The sequence below is a fragment of the Lotus japonicus genome, chromosome 1, assembly GCF_012489685.1.
Source record: "Lotus japonicus ecotype B-129 chromosome 1, LjGifu_v1.2".
In the NCBI taxonomy this organism is placed as follows: domain Eukaryota; kingdom Viridiplantae; phylum Streptophyta; class Magnoliopsida; order Fabales; family Fabaceae; genus Lotus; species Lotus japonicus.
This window is the reverse complement of record NC_080041.1, coordinates 83,261,803-83,279,467: the sequence shown is the minus strand read 5'-3', so window position 1 is coordinate 83,279,467 and position 17,665 is coordinate 83,261,803. Positions and strand designations below refer to the sequence as shown.

Below are 17,665 nucleotides of genomic sequence, written 5' to 3'. Positions count from 1 at the left end.
GGAAAAAGGAGATATAAGTGGTAAAGTATGTCAGAAGCTCTATCGTGGCATGATAGGTTCACTTCTATACTTAACTGCATCTAGGCCAGACATATTATTTAGTGTTCATTTATGTGCTCGTTTCCAATCAGATCCAAGGGAAACCCACTTAACTGCTGTTAAGAGGATCCTAAGGTATCTGAAAGGCTCCACTAACCTTGGCTTGATGTATAAGAAAACATCAGAGTATAAGCTTTCAGGTTATTGTGATGCTGATTATGCTGGAGATAGAACAGAGAGAAAAAGTACTTCTGGAAATTGTCAATTTCTGGGAAGCAATCTAGTCTCATGGGCAAGCAAGAGGCAATCAACCATTGCACTATCAACTGCAGAGGCAGAATATATCTCAGCAGCAATATGCAGCACACAGATGCTCTGGATGAAACATCAGCTGGAGGATTATCAGATCCTTGAGAGCAATATCCCAATTTATTGTGATAACACTGCTGCAATCTCGTTGAGCAAGAATCCTATCTTGCATTCAAGGGCAAAGCACATTGAGGTAAAGTATCACTTCATTAGAGATTATGTGCAGAAGGGCGTACTTCTTCTGAAGTTTGTTGATACTGACCATCAATGGGCAGATATCTTTACAAAGCCCTTAGCTGAAGATAGATTTAATTTTATTCTGAAAAATCTAAACATGGACTTTTGTCCAGAGTGAAGATGGATCAGAACCTCTGACTATGATACTTCTTGATCAGAAGATGTCTAGTCTAGAAGGTAACTCAATCAGAGTGTGTGTGCCCACTGGTACTGACTCTGAAGCTGAGACAACAACACGTGCGTCAGATTTCTGATGCATAGTTCCTTGTGCCCGTGTGACAGTCTGTTATGATTGCGTGTAGATATGCTTATCTCCTGTGTGTGATTGTGTATTTTACTGTTACTATCTATCTTTAATTTTCAACCGTTGATTTTAAAGTGCTTTTTAAATCAACAACGGTTATTTGATAAAACCACTATCCACACACGTTCTCTTCACTTCCGGTTTTCACTCTTGCACTCTTGCTTTTCAAAACCGCCTCCTTCTCAATTTCTCTCTCGATCTCTCCTCATCCTTCCAACTTCATCTTCTACCTCAAACCTTCAACCTCTTCAAAATGGTGAGACAAACCAGAAGATCTACTGCAGATGCACCTCAGTTCCCTCACATGGAAGTCGGTTTGGCAACGGGTCAAAGGGGCTCTGAGAACCCGGCACAAGAACAAGTTCAAGCTCAAGCGCAGGTTGTTCCTCTTGCAGAACGGGGCTGTGCCGTTCACTGTGTATTTCCTCCTGAGGAACTCCAAGTCCTGGCAGAATGGAGATTCAACCTCGACAACTTGGCTGCAAATGGGTTTGATCTTCGTCCTGAAGTCCAAGCTCAAGGTTGGGGAAACTACTTCAATCGCCTTCGAGGACCGGTGTACGAGAAGCTGGTAAAGGAATTCTGGAAGCACGCCGACTGTGATGACACTCAGGTGGTCTCTTACATACTGGGTAGGAAGATCATCATCACGGAGAAGTCATTCGTGAATCTGCTAGGTGCAGAAACTGCTCATGGGTATCGATTCTCACTGACGGAATCGAAGCTGAAATCCAGAACCAAGGACATCGTCAACAAGGCCCTGTACACAACTTTCAAACCGGGCAAGACGAGTTATAAGGTGATGGATCTTCACCCCAAACTGAGAATCTGGCACAAGATCCTGCTCAACTGCATCAATCAACGACCAAAGGGCAGTTCTCCAGACTACATCAACTTCAACCAGAAGGCGATGCTGTTCTTCATTCAAGACAAGGAGAAGATCTGCCTTCCCTACTTCCTGTTCTCCTATTTGAAGGAATGCATCCGGAAGTCTCGCACCACCGCCTCCATCAAGTCTGCCATCAAATATATCCCTTTTGGGAGGCTGCTCTCAGACTTTCTCATTGAAAGCAACTTGGTGCGAGATTTGATCAATGCAGGTTGCACAGAGGACTTGAGCACAATTGTCAGTGATGTCTTCACTGCCAACTCTCTGAAGAAAATGGGCTTAATCCAGAAGAAGATTGCTCCTGCTCATGAAGACACATCTTCTGAGATCAGAGGAAGAAGAATGCCTCTGAATGACTACCCTCTGTGGACTCAAGCAGACCATCCTGAAGCCATCAGATGCTATGTTGAAGACCTCAGGGCTCAAGGATTCGAGATTGACCTTGATGAGTTTGTCAGCAAACTTCCACCAGCACCAGAGTTTCCTTCTCCTCCCAAGAAGAAAACCAAGAGGAAGATGGTTCTGGAAGAATCCTCAGAGGAATCTGATGTCCCTCTGGTCAAGAAACCCAAGAGCAAGCCTGCTGATGATGATGGTGATGATAGTGAGGATGGTCCTCCAAAGAATAAGCAGAAGAAGGTCAGAATTGTGGTGAAGCCTACTCGGGTGGAACCAGCTGCTGCAGAGGTCAGAAGGACTGAAGCTCCTGCCAGAGTGACTCGTTCATCAGCACATTCAAGTAAGCCTGCACTTGCTTCTGATGATGATTTGAATTTATTTGATGCACTTCCAATTTCTGCCTTACTCCAACACTGTTCAAATCCCCTCCCTCCTATTCCTGAATCCCAGCCAGCCGCACAAACCACCACTCCACCTCATTCCCCAAGATCTTCCTTCTTTCAACCTTCTCCTACTGAAGCACCTCTCTGGAATTTGCTTCAGAACCAACCCTCTAGGTCAGAAGATCCAACCTCTCTCCTTACCATTCCATATGACCCATTACTTTCTGAACCACTCATCCAAAACCAACCAGAACCCAAACCAACAGAACCACAACCCAGAACGTCTGATCCCTCTGCTCCCAGAGCATCAGCACGTCCTGCTGCCAGAACCACGGATACAGACTCTTCAACCTTCACCCCTGTATCCTTCCCCATCAATGTCGTTGACTCTCCTCCCTCCAATACCTCTGAATCAATTAGAAAATTCATGGAGGTTAGGAAAGAGAAGGTATCTGCCTTGGAAGACTATTACCTTACCTGTCCAAGCCCTAGGCAATATCCTGGCCCTAGACCTGAACGTCTAGTTGACCCAGATGAACCCATCTTGGCCAATCCTATCCAAGAGGCAGATCCCCTAGTTCACCCAGCTCACCCTGTCCCTGACCAACAAGAGCCAATTCAACCAGACCCTGAACCTGAACAATCAGTGTCTAACCAATCCTCGGTTAGATCACCTCACCCTCTGGTTGAAACTTCAGACCCTCACCGTGGAACCTCTGAACCCAATGCTCCCATAATTAACATTGGTTCTCCACAAGGGGCCTCTGAAGCTCATAGCAGCAATCACCCAGCCTCTCCTGAAACCAACCTCTCCATAATTCCCTACACTCACCTTCAACCCACATCTTTCTCTGAGTGCATCAATATCTTCAATCATGAAGCCTCCTTGAGGCTCCGCAATGTGCACGGTCAGACTGACCTCAGTGAGAATGCTGAACATGTGGCTGATGAGTGGAACAATTTGAGCACTTGGCTAGTGGCTCAGTTTCCCGTTATGATGCAGCTCCTGCATGCAGAGGGAAGTCAGAGTGTTGAGGCTGCAAAGCAAAGGTTTGCCAGAAGGGTGGCTCTTCATGAACTAGAACAGAGAAATAAGCTTCTTGAAGCTATTGAAGAAGCCAAGAGAAAGAAAGAACAAGAAGAAGAAGCTGCACGTCAAGCCGCAGCTCAGGCTGAACAAGCCAGACTTGAGGCAGAGCGTCTTGAAGCTGAGGCTGAGGCAGAGCGACTTGCACCAGTTATGTTTACTCCTGCTGTTTCTGCTTCCATTCCAGAACCTCAAGCTGCTCAGAACGTTCCTTCCGGCTCTACTCCGCCAAGCTCATCCAGACTCGACATCATGGAACAACGTCTTGACACTCATGAATCCATGCTGTTTGAGATGAAGCAAATGATGCTGGAACTTCTGCGCCGGACTGACAAACCTTAGTCTTAGGATTTCTTCTTTTTCCTCTTTCGTTTACTTTGTTTTCCTTTTTGTTAAACTTTATTTTTTACTTATTTGTTCGTTTGTGATTCTATATGCATATATCTATATATATTTGTGTTCCATATGTTTGCAAAACCTGTTTTATTCATAATTGTTCTATGTTTACATCATAATTCTTTCCATCATACATTATTCCCCATATCTAGAATGGAGGATCCTTCCTCATTCTTCTGCATTCTTGGCGCTGCTCCACTCTTTCCTTCTCCAGACGATCCAGTGTATACTCTATGTTGCCGAGTTTGATGCTCAGCTCATCTCTCTCTAGACTATCTTCTGTTGTCTTAAGTCTCTTTTCCACAGTCTCCTTCTCTTCCAGCAGATTCAGCTCCCGCTGGCAAAGCCCCTGAATCTCCTCCACGAAGCAGAAGAACTCCTTCAGATCTTTCTCCATCTCTGGACCAAGATCTTCTTCCAGCAGTGTCTTCGTCAGCTCTTGTATGGTCTTTGTACCATCGGGATGCCTAATATTGAGGAACATATCTTCCTCAAAAGCCTTCCTTCTGAGCTCTTCTAATGCTATTCTGTATGATGCCATTTTTTTCTTACTGAAAATTATTCGAGGTGTGAAGCTTACCTTTCTCTCCAACGCTTTTTATAGGCTTCACTTTCTCTCTGAAAGTTAATGCTCTTACAGTTTCTCGAGGTTAAGTTCTTGGTAACTGACCCTTCTATTTACTCCTTGACCGGTGGTAAACGTTCATCCCTTGCATTAACTCTTCTACTTATGATCGCCTAACTCTGATTCTTACATCATTTTCATTTTCTTTAAACTTAGACCTTCTCTAAAGGGGAGTACCTTGTACTTCAAGCTAAGTTTTTCACACCCCACGCTTTTTGCTTATGACAAAAAGGGGGAGTAAACCCAGTTTTTGATGTGTAAGATGTGTTAGTGTGATTTATTTTTCTTTTGGAGATTTTAAGAGTTCCACCTTCATGACCATAGATGTGTCACTGGGCAAATACAAGGAATACATTTCACTTCTTCTGAAGTGATTATAAGTTGGCTCTGATACCCAAGACTCTGATACCCTGTCCATGACTCTGATCACTTATGCGCTCTGATTATTCGTTTTTCATCTATGTCATAAGTTTTTCACTCTGAACTCTTATATTATTTAGCTCAGAATCTAGACTTTACTAACGTTTTCATCAAGTATTAGATTCAGGGGGAGCTAAGCTCAGAATCAAGCAGTGACTTGAATTCAGAATGAGCAAGATAAACTATTCACATCAGGATAAGTCTTATTCTATATCTCTAAACTCTGAGTGAATTCAGTTTATTGTTTAAGAATTGTTCATCAAAAATCTTAGTTTTGTCATCATCAAAAAGGGGGAGATTGTAAGATCAAGTTTTGATCTAGTAGTACAACTCATGTTTTGACGATTACAAGTTAACCTTTTGATATGAACAATTGTGGTACTCTAACGTGTTTTTCTGAGTGTGCTATTTACAGGCTCTGACCTTAACTTAATTTCACACAAATCAGAAGCACTGTGTATAAAGAGTAACCCAAGCAACGCTTTCGCATTCACCATGTTCAGTATGAACAGTGGAAAAGCTTCAGAAGTTCTGAAGCTATACAAACTCTGATGTGGACTCAGTCGCTAGAAGCTCTGAAGATCCAGAAGTTCTGACAACCAAGAAACACTGAAGGTTCAGATGTTCTGATGGTGTAGAAGACTCTGAAGATCCAGAAGCTGAATAGTGGAAACTCTGAAGTCCAGAAGCAAGAAACTCTGAAGGCCAGTTCTTCCCTCTGAGTTCAGAATCAGAAGATACAATGGTCAGAGGTTCTGTGCTTTCCCTCTGACTCTGATCAACCGGCTTCACAAGTTCCAATATGAAGTATTCCTCTGATCAGAAGTCTCCTAGGTTAAAAGGTCAAGTCGCTATCCAAGTACAAAAGCAAGTGTACCTTCCTGACGACCTACCTAACGTTCTCAGCCACAGCAGAAGCTGGATTTTCCAGAACTGCCCTCCAACGGTAGCATTTCCCATGCAACGCTCAACCCTAATCCTTGGAGTATATATAGAGGCTGAAGATTGAAAGAAGCGGCTAAGAAACTAAGTTGAAGCAATACACGCGCAAGACATATTCAAAATATTCTAAGCCTTCTTTCATCTGAAATTCATTGTGTTTACTATTAGCTTTTTAGAAGCAATTTCTTTGTAAACAAGAACTTCATATACAGTTGTATAGTTTGCCTTTAGGAGATCAAGGTTGATCGGATCCTAGAGAAGACTAAGAGAGTGAATCTTAGTGAGAGCTAAGTCAGTGTATTGTTAGTCACTTGTAGGTTTCAAGTGCAGTTGTAACAATTATCTGATTAGTGGATTGCCTTCATTCTAAGAAGGAAGAAATCACCTTAACGGGTGGACTGGATTAGCTTGAGGGATTTATCAAGTGAACCAGGATAAAATACTTGTGTGCTTTTCTATCTCTTATCTTTAGCACTTAAGTTCTCGAAAGATTTGTCAAAATCTTTAAGGTGGTAGTTTTGTACTGAAAACGTTATTCAAACCCCCCCCCTTTCTACCGTTTTTCATACCTTCAGTCCTCTGGTGTTTTTTTGCGGCGTTAATCATCATCAACAAACCATTGTGTTTTCTTCTGCAATTGTTGGGGATGAAAAGGAACCTGCTTATGTTTGGTTACTCCAAAGACTAATGGAAGTTATGAAAGACAAGGCACCTACGTCAGTCATCACAGATGGGGATATTCCAATGAAGAAAGCAATAAAGCTTGTGCTACCTCAATCCCATCACATGCTTTGTTCTTGGCATTTGAGTCGGAATGCAACCTCAAACTTGCATAATCCTGAATTTACAGCTGCATTCAACCATTGCATGCTTGCTGGGTATTATGACATAGGGACATGGAAAAAAAAATGGACAGAGATGGTGGATAAGTTTGAGTTGCATGATAATGGATGGGTTCAGGAAATGTATGAAAAAAGGAGGACGTGGGCTGCATCGCATATGCGTGGCAACTTTTTTGATGGATTTCGCACAACATCCCGTTGTGAGGGTCTTCATTCCAAAATTGGGAAGTTTGTTAATTCAAGGTGTAATATAACAGAGCTGATCCAACACTTATGCAGGTTGATGAATCATATTAGGTATAAAGAAATTGAGGCTGACTTTAATTCCTCTTATGGTGAGGCTGTGTTGGAGACTAAATTCCAAAATCTTGAGAGGTCTGGTGCCAATGTATTTACAAGGGAGATATTCTCCATGTATCGTGCTGCACTACATAGGTCAGGATATTCCATTGTTGTAGGCTACAAAGAAACATCCAGCCAGTATATATTTTTGGTTTCAAAATATCGTGGTTCTGGACGTGAGTGGCATGTCTCATTTCAGCCGTCTACATTTTTTTTCCAATGTGCTTGCAAAAGGATGGAATCCATGGGTTTTCCTTGTCACCATGTACTTGCAGTCCTTGTTTATCTTGATGTCTGTGAATTGCCAAAATGTCTAGTCCTGCAGAGATGGACAAGGTTTGCAAAGGATGATGTGGACAAGAATGCAATGTTAGGATCAAAACACTTGGATTCCTTCTTGATTAGTAGGTATGGTTCCTTGATGAGTCAATACAGGGAATTAGCCTCATTTTCCTGTCGTAGGCTTGAAGATTTTCATAATGAAAAAGATTGAGCGACAAAAGTTGTGCAAGAATTGAAGTCAAGGGAAATCAAGGACTGCGATGAAGAAGTTGATGATTTGGGTAATTCCTTTATTCACCTTAAAGATCCTAATGTTGTTAGGACTAAAGGTACTGGTTGTCCAGGTTCGTCAAGTGCAGCTGGCAAAAACAAAGGCAACAAGAGGAAGGGGAGTAGGAAGTGCTCACAATGTCACCGATATGGTCATAATAAAACTACTTGCAAGACTGCAACTAAAGCACGCCAGATGACAAAAAATACTGATGCGGAGACTGTGCCTACCCAAGAAGAATCATATGCAAATGTTGGGTAGTGTTGTGGATCAAGATGAGTAATTGAAATGTTGGTAAGCCCTTTGGCATTTACATAATTTGCTCACATACTGGATTTTGCTTTTCTTTCTTTGTTGACTAACCTATTTTCAATTCTTTTGTTGATTCCAGTGGCAGTCCACTTGAGTTGGAATGTGTATGAAAAGACTTGGAATGAAAGGAATGGAATGGGAGACTTCAGAGTTCATAATCAATGGAAGACTTTTGTTTTTTATTTGGGTTGTAACTCTTAATTATCACTGAGATACTTCTTTATTTATGAATGTTGTGTTGTAGTTTATTTAAGGTGCCTATGCCTATGATAAATGTCTTTTAGTAGCTTAATCCTCACCACAAAGTGCATGAAATGATTAGTTCCTGTGGATCCACAAAATGCATGAATTGCATAGTTCCTTTTGGATCAAGATTTTTGACCACAATTTCTTTTAGTAGCTTAAGATACTAGTTTAGGGTTTAGATCAAAGGCAGTAGTTTTTAACATTGGTTGAGATGAAGTTTTGAAAGAAGGTAGGCCACACTTATATAGGTTTCTCTTTGTGATGTTCAGTTCATGATTACTTCCATTCCATCTGCTTCAAATCAATAACATATGGGTGCCTAACATATGAAGCAGATGCAATTAATTTATCAAAGTACAAGGTTCACTCAAATATCAACCCCAATTCCAATTCAGAAATTTGAATTGAAGAACATAATAGCCTTGGGTGCCCATTTCACATGATTACTTCCATTCCATTTCATTCATGGGTGCCCATTTCATTAACATAGCATTGGAAAATTGAAACAACAGAGGCCACAACAGAGACATTGTTGAACCAACAGTAAAAAAACAAGTCTTGGAGACAATAATAATTAACAAAAAGCAGGATTACTTCCATTCCATTTCCATTCATGGTGCCCATTTCATTAACAGATTCCAACCAACAGACACATTGATGAAGCAACAGAAGAAAAAAAAACAACACAACTACACAAGGAACGAAATCAACAACATAGACGAGACACATAGGCACCAACACAAGTTCACACAGGAGCGATCACGAAGCTGAAAACATGCAATTCATGGGTTGGCATGAAATGGATGCGCTGACCTTTTCGTAATCCAGTTGTTTTGGCGAATTCATACCATCCCTTTCCAACAGCACATTGATTCTTATTAACAACGTGCCAACACAGTGTGCAACCATAGCGTTTCCCGTTTGGTGCTATCAACGTGCACTTGTCTATGCTCCTCTTCATGTACCTCTTCACAAACCAGGCCCTGAGAGGCTGACCATACATAGAGAAATCATGTGAGATAACTTAAAGAAACATGAAAAAATTGTAAAGAAAATGCAAAAATCGAAAACAAAGAAACAGATTCACATCAGAATCGAAAACAAAGAAACAGATTCACATCAGAATCATAGTACAAAAGGCAGGAACCAAACCAAGGTTTGTCTTCCAGAGGCTTGGCTTGAGGTAATCTTTCTATTGAAGCCAGGACCAGGTGGTATGTTCATGTCATCATCGGAATCAGAACTGAGATCTAAGATCTCTTGCTTGACCTCGACCATGGTGTTTATGGTTGTGAAAGGAGGAGTGAAGAGATGATGAAGGAGAATGAAGGCTAAGGTGCGGTTTATATAAAACTGGTTTTGCTTGGGAGAAGGAGTAAATGTGGTGAAAATGGGAAGTTGAACCGCTTTGAGTGACCATGGCTATAGGTTAGGGGTGGAATAATTACAAGATTGACAGTTTATTGAGTGGACATTGGCTGTGAGGGGCGGTGATTTATACCAAGCCTTGAGACTTTTCAGAGTAATTATGTCAAGAAAAAAAACTGATATGAGTGCCATAATTTGGACTTTGACATACCTGTTGCTGCCAGACGTTACCACACATCAAATGTCTTTCAGGACAAGTAAGAACACTAAGGCTACATTCCTATTGAATCTTTCAGCCTCAAGTATATTTTTTAAGTTAGCAACCCTTGAATTGCTTTCTTCCAATTGAATGGGGACTTTCATCAACTCCATCTCTGCTTGTAATTGTGCACGCTCTAACTCATCACTTGCAGCCCAACGAAAATAATTACATAATTTTTCACACTGCAAAACAACAACGAGTTAGGCATGACTTTGCACTTTATTTTTTTCAAGAAAAAAATTTTCTGCTGAAATGTAACTTACATCCTAGAGTCTACATCTCCAAAATCGTTCAAAATTGAGGGGATATGTGGTGGGAGTCCTAAGAGGGGATGACTGCCTTTTTCATGGTTGCAAAACACAAAGAAAATGAAGGACATGGTGAAGAAGGTTTGTCCAGATTTAAGGGGATATATGGTGGAAGTCCCTTTATGGGATTGGCTTGTCTATTCAAAAGGAATTGAATACTGAAAAGCATGGACCCCTCATAAATTTGTTGACTGATGGGTAGGTAAGAGAGAAACCGTGTTTGTCTTGTTATGGTTTTGGAGGGCAACTTAGTGGGGCGTTTGAAGTCAAACAAATTAAATGGAGGGAAATACAAAATCCAGGAAAGAGGGAAATAGAAAATCCAGAAGGAGGGAACTTGAAAGTAAAGAAATTCAAAGTACTCTCACAAATCATATGGAGGGAAGTTGAAAGAAAATTACAAGGAGGGAGAGGAAAATTCAAAGTAATCTCAATGAATTTGACATAATCTAGTTGACTAACCTTAAGGATATAATGCCTTAGTTTGAAAGAATAATTAGGTTTTTGTGGCTAATACCTTCGACTTAACCTCAAGATTAGTAATGTCGGAAACTTATTTAGCCATTGAGTTTAAGTCAAAGGCACTTGATCGTCAAGGTATATTAGTGATGGAGATTAAATCAAAGGTACTTGATCCTCACGGTTAGTCAATTAGATTAAGTCAACGACACTTGATCCTCAAGATGGGTAATGACGGAAACCTAATTAGTGTTGGAGATTAAGTCAAAGGTACTTGATCCTCACGGTTAGTCAATTAGATTAAGTCAACGACACCTGATCCTCAAGATGGGTAATGACGGAAACCTAATTAGTGTTTGAGATTAAGTCAAAGGTACTTGAACCTCAGGGTTAGTGTTGGAGATTAAGTCAAAGACACTTGATCCTCAAGATGAGTAATGACAGAAGCCTAATTAGTGTTGGTGTTTAAGTCAAAGGTACTTGAAACTCACGGTTAGTGTTGGAGATTAAGTCAAAGACAATTGATCCTCAAGATGAGTAATGAAGGAAGCCTAATTAGTCTTGGAGATTAAGTCAAAGGTACTTGATCCTCACGGTTAGCCATTGAGTTTAAGTGAAAGGCACTTGATCTCAAGATTAATAATGACGGAAGCCTAATTAGTGTTGGAGTTTAAGTCAAAGACACTTGATCCTCAAGATGAGTAATGAAGGAAGCCTAATTAGTGTTGGAGATTAAGTCAAAGGTACTTGATCCTCACGGTTAGTCAATTAGATCAAGTCAAAGACACTTGATCCTCAAGATGAGTAATGAAGGAAGCCTAATTAGTCTTGAAGATTAAGTCAAAGGTACTTGATCCTCACGGTTAGTCAGTTAGATTAAGTGAAAGGCACTTGATCTCAAGATAAGTAATGAAGGAAGCCTAATTAGTCTTGGAGATTAAGTCAAAGGTACTTGATCCTCACGGTTAGCCATTGACTTTAAGTGAAAGGCACTTGATCTCAAGATTAATAATGATGGAAGACTAATTAGTGTTGGAGTTTAAGTCAAAGACACTTGATCCTCAAGATGAGTAATGAAGGAAGCCTAATTAGTGTTGGAGATTAAGTCAAAGGTACTTGATCCTCACGGTTAGTCAATTAGATTAAGTCAAAGACACTTGATCCTCAAGATGAGTAATGAAGGAAGCCTAATTAGTCTTTGAGATTAAGTCAAAGGTACTTGATCCTCACGGTTAGCCATTGAATTTAAGTGAAAGGCACTTGATCTCAAGATTAATAATGACGGAAGCCTAATTAGTGTTGGATTTTAAGTCAAAGACACTTGATCCTCAAGATGAGTAATGAAGGAAGTCTAATTAGTGATGGAGATTAAGTCAAAGGTACTTGATCCTCACGGTTAGTCAATTAGATTAAGTCAAAGACACTTGATCTTCAAGATGAGAAATGAAGGAAGCCTAATTAGTCTTGGAGATTAAGTCAAAGGTACTTGATCCTCATGGTTAGCCAATGAGTTTAAGTGAAAGGCACTTGATCTCAAGATTAATAATGACGGAAGCCTAATTAGTGTTGGAGTTTAAGTCAAAGACACTTGATCCTCAAGATGAGTAATGAAGGAAGCCTAATTAGTGTTGAAGATTAAGTCAAAGGTACTTGATCCTCACGGTTAGTCAATTATATTAAGTCAAAGACACTTGATCCTCAAGATGAGTAATGAAGGAAGCCTAATTAGTCTTGGAGATTAAGTCAAAGGTACTTGATCCTCACGGTTAGTCAATTAGATTAAGTGAAAGGCACTTGATCTCAAGATGAGTAATGAAGGAAGCCTAATTAGTCTTGGAGATTAAGTCAAAGGTACTTGATCCTCACGGTTAGCCATTGAGTTTAAATGAAAGGCACTTGATCTCAAGATTAATAATGACGGAAGCCTAATTAGTGTTGGAGTTTAAATCAAAGACACTTGATCCTCAAGATGAGTAATAAAGGAAGCCTAATTAGTGTTGGAGATTAAGTCAAAGGTACTTGATCCTCACGGTTAGTCAATTAGATTAAGTCAAAGACACTTGATCCTCAAGATGAGTAATGAAGGAAGCCTAATTAGTCTTGGAGATTAATTCAAAGGTACTTGATCCTCACGGTTAGCCATTGAGTTTAAGTGAAAGGCACTTGATCTCAAGATTAATAATGACGGAATCCTAATTAGTGTTGGATTTTAAGTCAAAGACACTTGATCCTCAAGATGAGTAATGAAGGAAGCCTAATTAGTGATGGAGATTAAGTCAAAGGTACCTGATCCTCACGGTTAGTCAATTAGATTAAGTCAAAGACACTTGATCCTCAAGATGAGTAATGAAGGAAGCCTAATTAGTCTTGGAGATTAAGTCAAAGGTACTTGATCCTCACGGTTAGCCATTGAGTTTAAGTGAAAGGCACTTGATCTCAAGATTAATAATGACGGAAGCCTAATTAGTGTTGGAGTTTAAGTCAAAGACACTTGATCCTCAAGATGAGTAATGAAGGAAGTCTAAGTAGTGTTGGAGATTAAGTCAAAGGTACTTGATCCTCACGGTTAGTCAATTAGATTAAGTCAAAGACACTTGATCCTCAAGATGAGTAATGAAGGAAGCCTAATTAGTCTTGGAGATTAAGTCAAAGGTACTTGATCCTCACGGTTAGTCAATTAGATTAAGTCAAAGACACTTGATCCTCAAGATGAGTAATGAAGGAAGCCTAATTAGTCTTGGAGATTAAGTCAAAGGTACTTGATCCTCACGGTAAGTCAATTAGATTAAGTGAAAGGCACTTGATCTAAAGATGAGTAATGAAGGAAGCCTAATTAGTCTTGGAGATTAAGTCAAAGGTCCTTGATCCTCACGGTTAGCCATTGAGTTTAAGTGAAAGGCACTTGATCTCAAGATTAATAATGACGGAAGCCTAATTAGTGTTGGAGTTTAAGTCAAAGACACTTGATCCTCAAGATGAGTAATGAAGGAAGCCTAATTAGTGTTGGAGATTAAGTCAAAGGTACTTGATCATCACGGTTAGTCAATTGGATTAAGTACATGACAGAATTAATAATTGAGATTAAGTTAAAGACACTTGATATTAAGAAGTAATAATTGAGATTGTGTCAAACACATGTGACTATAAATTTCTAATTAATTGTCATTGCTTGATGCCATTGCATGATTCCCAAACCCTACCCAAACAAAGTTCCCTTCTCTGGTTACATTTTACCATAAATAAAGAAAAAACTAACTACCCAAGCTAACACAACAACCACAATGGTGGAAAAGGCCAGATTCTTATTCATCATCTCACAATCAAGCTTCATTTGAAGCTTGCTAATCTTGTTCTTGCTTTCCTCAAGTTTCCTATTTGTATCCTCAAATTTTGTCTTCAATTCTTCCAGTTTCTTCTTCGGATCCTCCAATTCTGTCTTCAACGCATCAATACCTCCTTGTCTTGCTGAACCTAGTCCAACTTCATCATCCCACAAGAAGAATCCACAGTCCCTTGGTGTCTGAAAAAAAAGTGCAAGGTATTTTGTTGTGAAAAGTGAAGGATTTCAATGAATGGAATCAAATTAAAATTGACTGAAATTGAAATTATGTACAATTTTTTACCTTGAAATTCTTGCATCTCCAGAAATGTCTTCCTGGATTATCATTAGTGTGGGATGTGAGGTACACAATGAGTTCACCACACGCACATATTACTCCAGGAGGCATGGAGTATGTACCCGTAGAAGCACATGAACCAGAGGAACATGGCCTTTTCATGGTTGAGGAAGAGATTGAGTGAAAGAGGGGAAAAAATAGAAGGAGATGAAGAACAATTGGGTCTGATGAGGTGACAATAGAGGAGGTGAGAGCTCACCCAAATTTAAAGGGTTATTTAATTAATTGAGGGGCTTAATTACTAATCTACATTAATCATGTAACTAATAAGGGAGTACTTGTCTGAAGGTCTAATTGGACAAACTAACTAGAGGAACTAACTTCCCTAACTTCATTCCTCACCATAATTACTTGAGGAACTAACTACTTCGTTCACCCCACGATTGGTTACAGCAGATACTTTGCTTATACAGGTCTTCACGTGTTGGAGAGAATAAGAAGAATCACCAAATGGGAAAAATACTTGAAGATAATCTGAACCTTGCTTTTTGCCTTGGTTGTCAAAATAACCTGTTATAGTGAAACTTTGTGAGGAACGATGGAACGATGCCTATGAACCTAAAATTGTCATCATGCTTCCACAATTTGTATTGTCACAATCAACAACCTGCTCAAGCCCAATCTGAACCAACTCAGGTCTGCTACTGTACTATTGAAAAGGTTTGCCAAAGGTTTTTTCGTAATAAAAAATGCCAAGGTACAACAACGTTCGAAACCACAACTTGCCTCCATAAAAAACGACAAAATGGAAAGTCAAAGTAATGGGAAGTTATAAATTGAACTGGCCGTAAGTTAATTTCATGATTAATGCAACATTGGTGTTTATTGCCGGAGGAATGATGGAAGATTGAAGAAGTTAACAACTTCAACTCAAACTACTTTGTCAATGAGTAGTAATGAATGATCTTTGCTTGTTCTTACTCATACTTGAAGTCAACCTAGTTCCATTTTTGGGTGTCAAGATCCTTGCATGATCCTTATGTTCTTCATGGAACACCCTTCTCATCATGATGTAATCATGAATCAACATTTTTCCATTACTCCCTTACTCCTATTATAAAAAACATTAACACAAAATCAAATAATGAGTTTAAGCACATGTTGACATGATAAAGACAATTAGTGGAAAAGACAATCTCATTAGAAAAAAAAAAGCTACAACATAATTACTTTAACAAATAAATAAGGTTCAATCAAATGTGAATGGTGATTTGATTATAATATGTCACTCAAATAAGTACAAGATTAAATGTAACTCAATTGAGTTTTTGGTCAAGGGTGTATTGTTGCCTATATATTTGTCTTATGTCGAACTAAACAAATTCACATTGACCGGTCCTTTTTTTAATTCATGAAACCACACAACATACAAGGTTGGAATCTACCTAGTACAAATGGGATAGGGCGGCCACACATCAACCCAACGTCAAATACATGGTTACATGCAATAAATGCATGCATGAAAGTAGAAACAAATGGTATTGTGCCTTCTAACCTATACTACTTCTTTTGTCATTCACTCACCATTGGCCTTAGTTAACATTTCCAAAATCCTTGCTTGTCTACGGTTTAGTACACCAGCATTGGATGCCACATGTTCTTGTATAAGTAGATGGCACAACTAACCATTAACCTCTTCATTCTCATTCTCACTTACTAACTCAATCTCTGAACCTCTACTTGGCTGGTTTGGTTTAACATGAGCAGTTCAAATCAAGATGGTGAGAGGGGACAAGATCTTCAAGAAGGAATGGGGGACAGCATTCAATTCGATGCTCGAAGGGACCACTTGATGGTGGTATGTTTCTATTCCCTTATGTTTATTTTCCATTCCTCACTTCTTCTCTATCTCACCAACCATAACATCCTTGCCTTTTTAACCCTATTTTAGGTAATGGAAAAGAGATGGAATGAAATAAGTCTTGGCATCCAAGGGATTTTAAATGCAATATGTGATCAAAATACATGCATCCGGGTGTGTCTACAATAGCAACCACATCATTATTTTGCAATCAAAATTATCACCATGTGTTTATTAAACCATACGATATCATTTTTGTGTAGGGAATTGAGCGTCGTATGGAAGCTATGGAAGATCAATGCCTAACTATTTCTAAGGACTTGAAACAGGTTCTGACTCTACATGAATCCAACACATCCAACACATTCTCAAGATTCCGAATGACCCCAAAAGTTGATATGGTTGGAAACAAAAAAAGGAGGTGCATGTTACACCTCCTTCAAGGATCAAACAAAAAACCAAAAAACACCTAAACACTCAAAACAAAGCAGGGAAATTCCACCATCGCCTGTGCTCTCGAAGGTTATAATGGACATATCATCTGATGATGATGATGCTACTCATTATGATGAAGGAGTGAACTTGGCTGACAACCATGTGTCCAGAATGCATATTTCACTACCAAATGTTAAAAAGACCTTCCTACATGAAAAGTTCACAACCAAGAAGGTTGTTGGTAGTGCTTTCCGCAGAGTTCAAAGTGCAAAGCCCCATCAAACCCTTGTATGTATTACTTTCATTTTGACTTAGTACATTTTTTATTTCAGTGTTGGAAGGTAAAATAATAGACATGAAATGAATATCTACAGGTTAATGTTGTCAACTCTGCTGCACTTCAAGCAAGGAGGTTGTCATTCACTCATTCACTAACTGATAATAGAAACAAAAAGGTTAAGATCGAGTCAGCTTCATCTGTGGATGCTGACATAAAACCTGATCAACAACTACCTGGAAGTAGCAGAAACAAGGATGTTGCTAGGGGAAAGAAACCTGCATGTGATGTACTAAGAAGTGTGTCACCATGTTCTCCTAAGGTTAAACAAGTGTTGGAATTACCTAAACCTTAACTTAACACCTAATTTTTATGATATTATTTAACATTCCATGTTTATGGTGTTTTGTTCACAGAACTTGACAAATTTGTTCATGCCAACTACACAAATGGGTTTGAACACTGACCAAGAAAACCTTGCTGATTATATGTTCAACAATACATTGGATCCAAAGTAAAAAAGCTTCCAAATTACAATTCACATTGGACATTGAAATGATTCTAACTTTTGAACAATACTCACACTTACAGCGAAGTTCTATTCCTCATGGGTGAGACTTATGGTACACGTAAGGATTTTCAACGATTGTGTCCAGGTGTCGTAGTGGAGAAAGAGGTAACTTAAGGGTTAACTACAATAGGCATGCCATGAGCTTATGATATTGGCAAGAAAGATATTTTCATAAATATTGA

General features: G+C 39.4%; 1 protein-coding gene across 1 annotated transcript; it reads left to right on the top strand.

Annotated features, from left to right (window-relative positions):
• The first annotated feature begins 6,717 nt into the window (after positions 1–6,717).
• On the top strand, positions 6,718–7,707 carry LOC130748792 (protein FAR1-RELATED SEQUENCE 7-like). The gene has a single exon (XM_057602042.1). The coding sequence runs from the start codon at positions 6,718–6,720 to the stop codon at positions 7,705–7,707; it is 990 nt and encodes a 329-aa protein (XP_057458025.1).
• Positions 7,708–17,665: the final 9,958 nt, after the last annotated feature.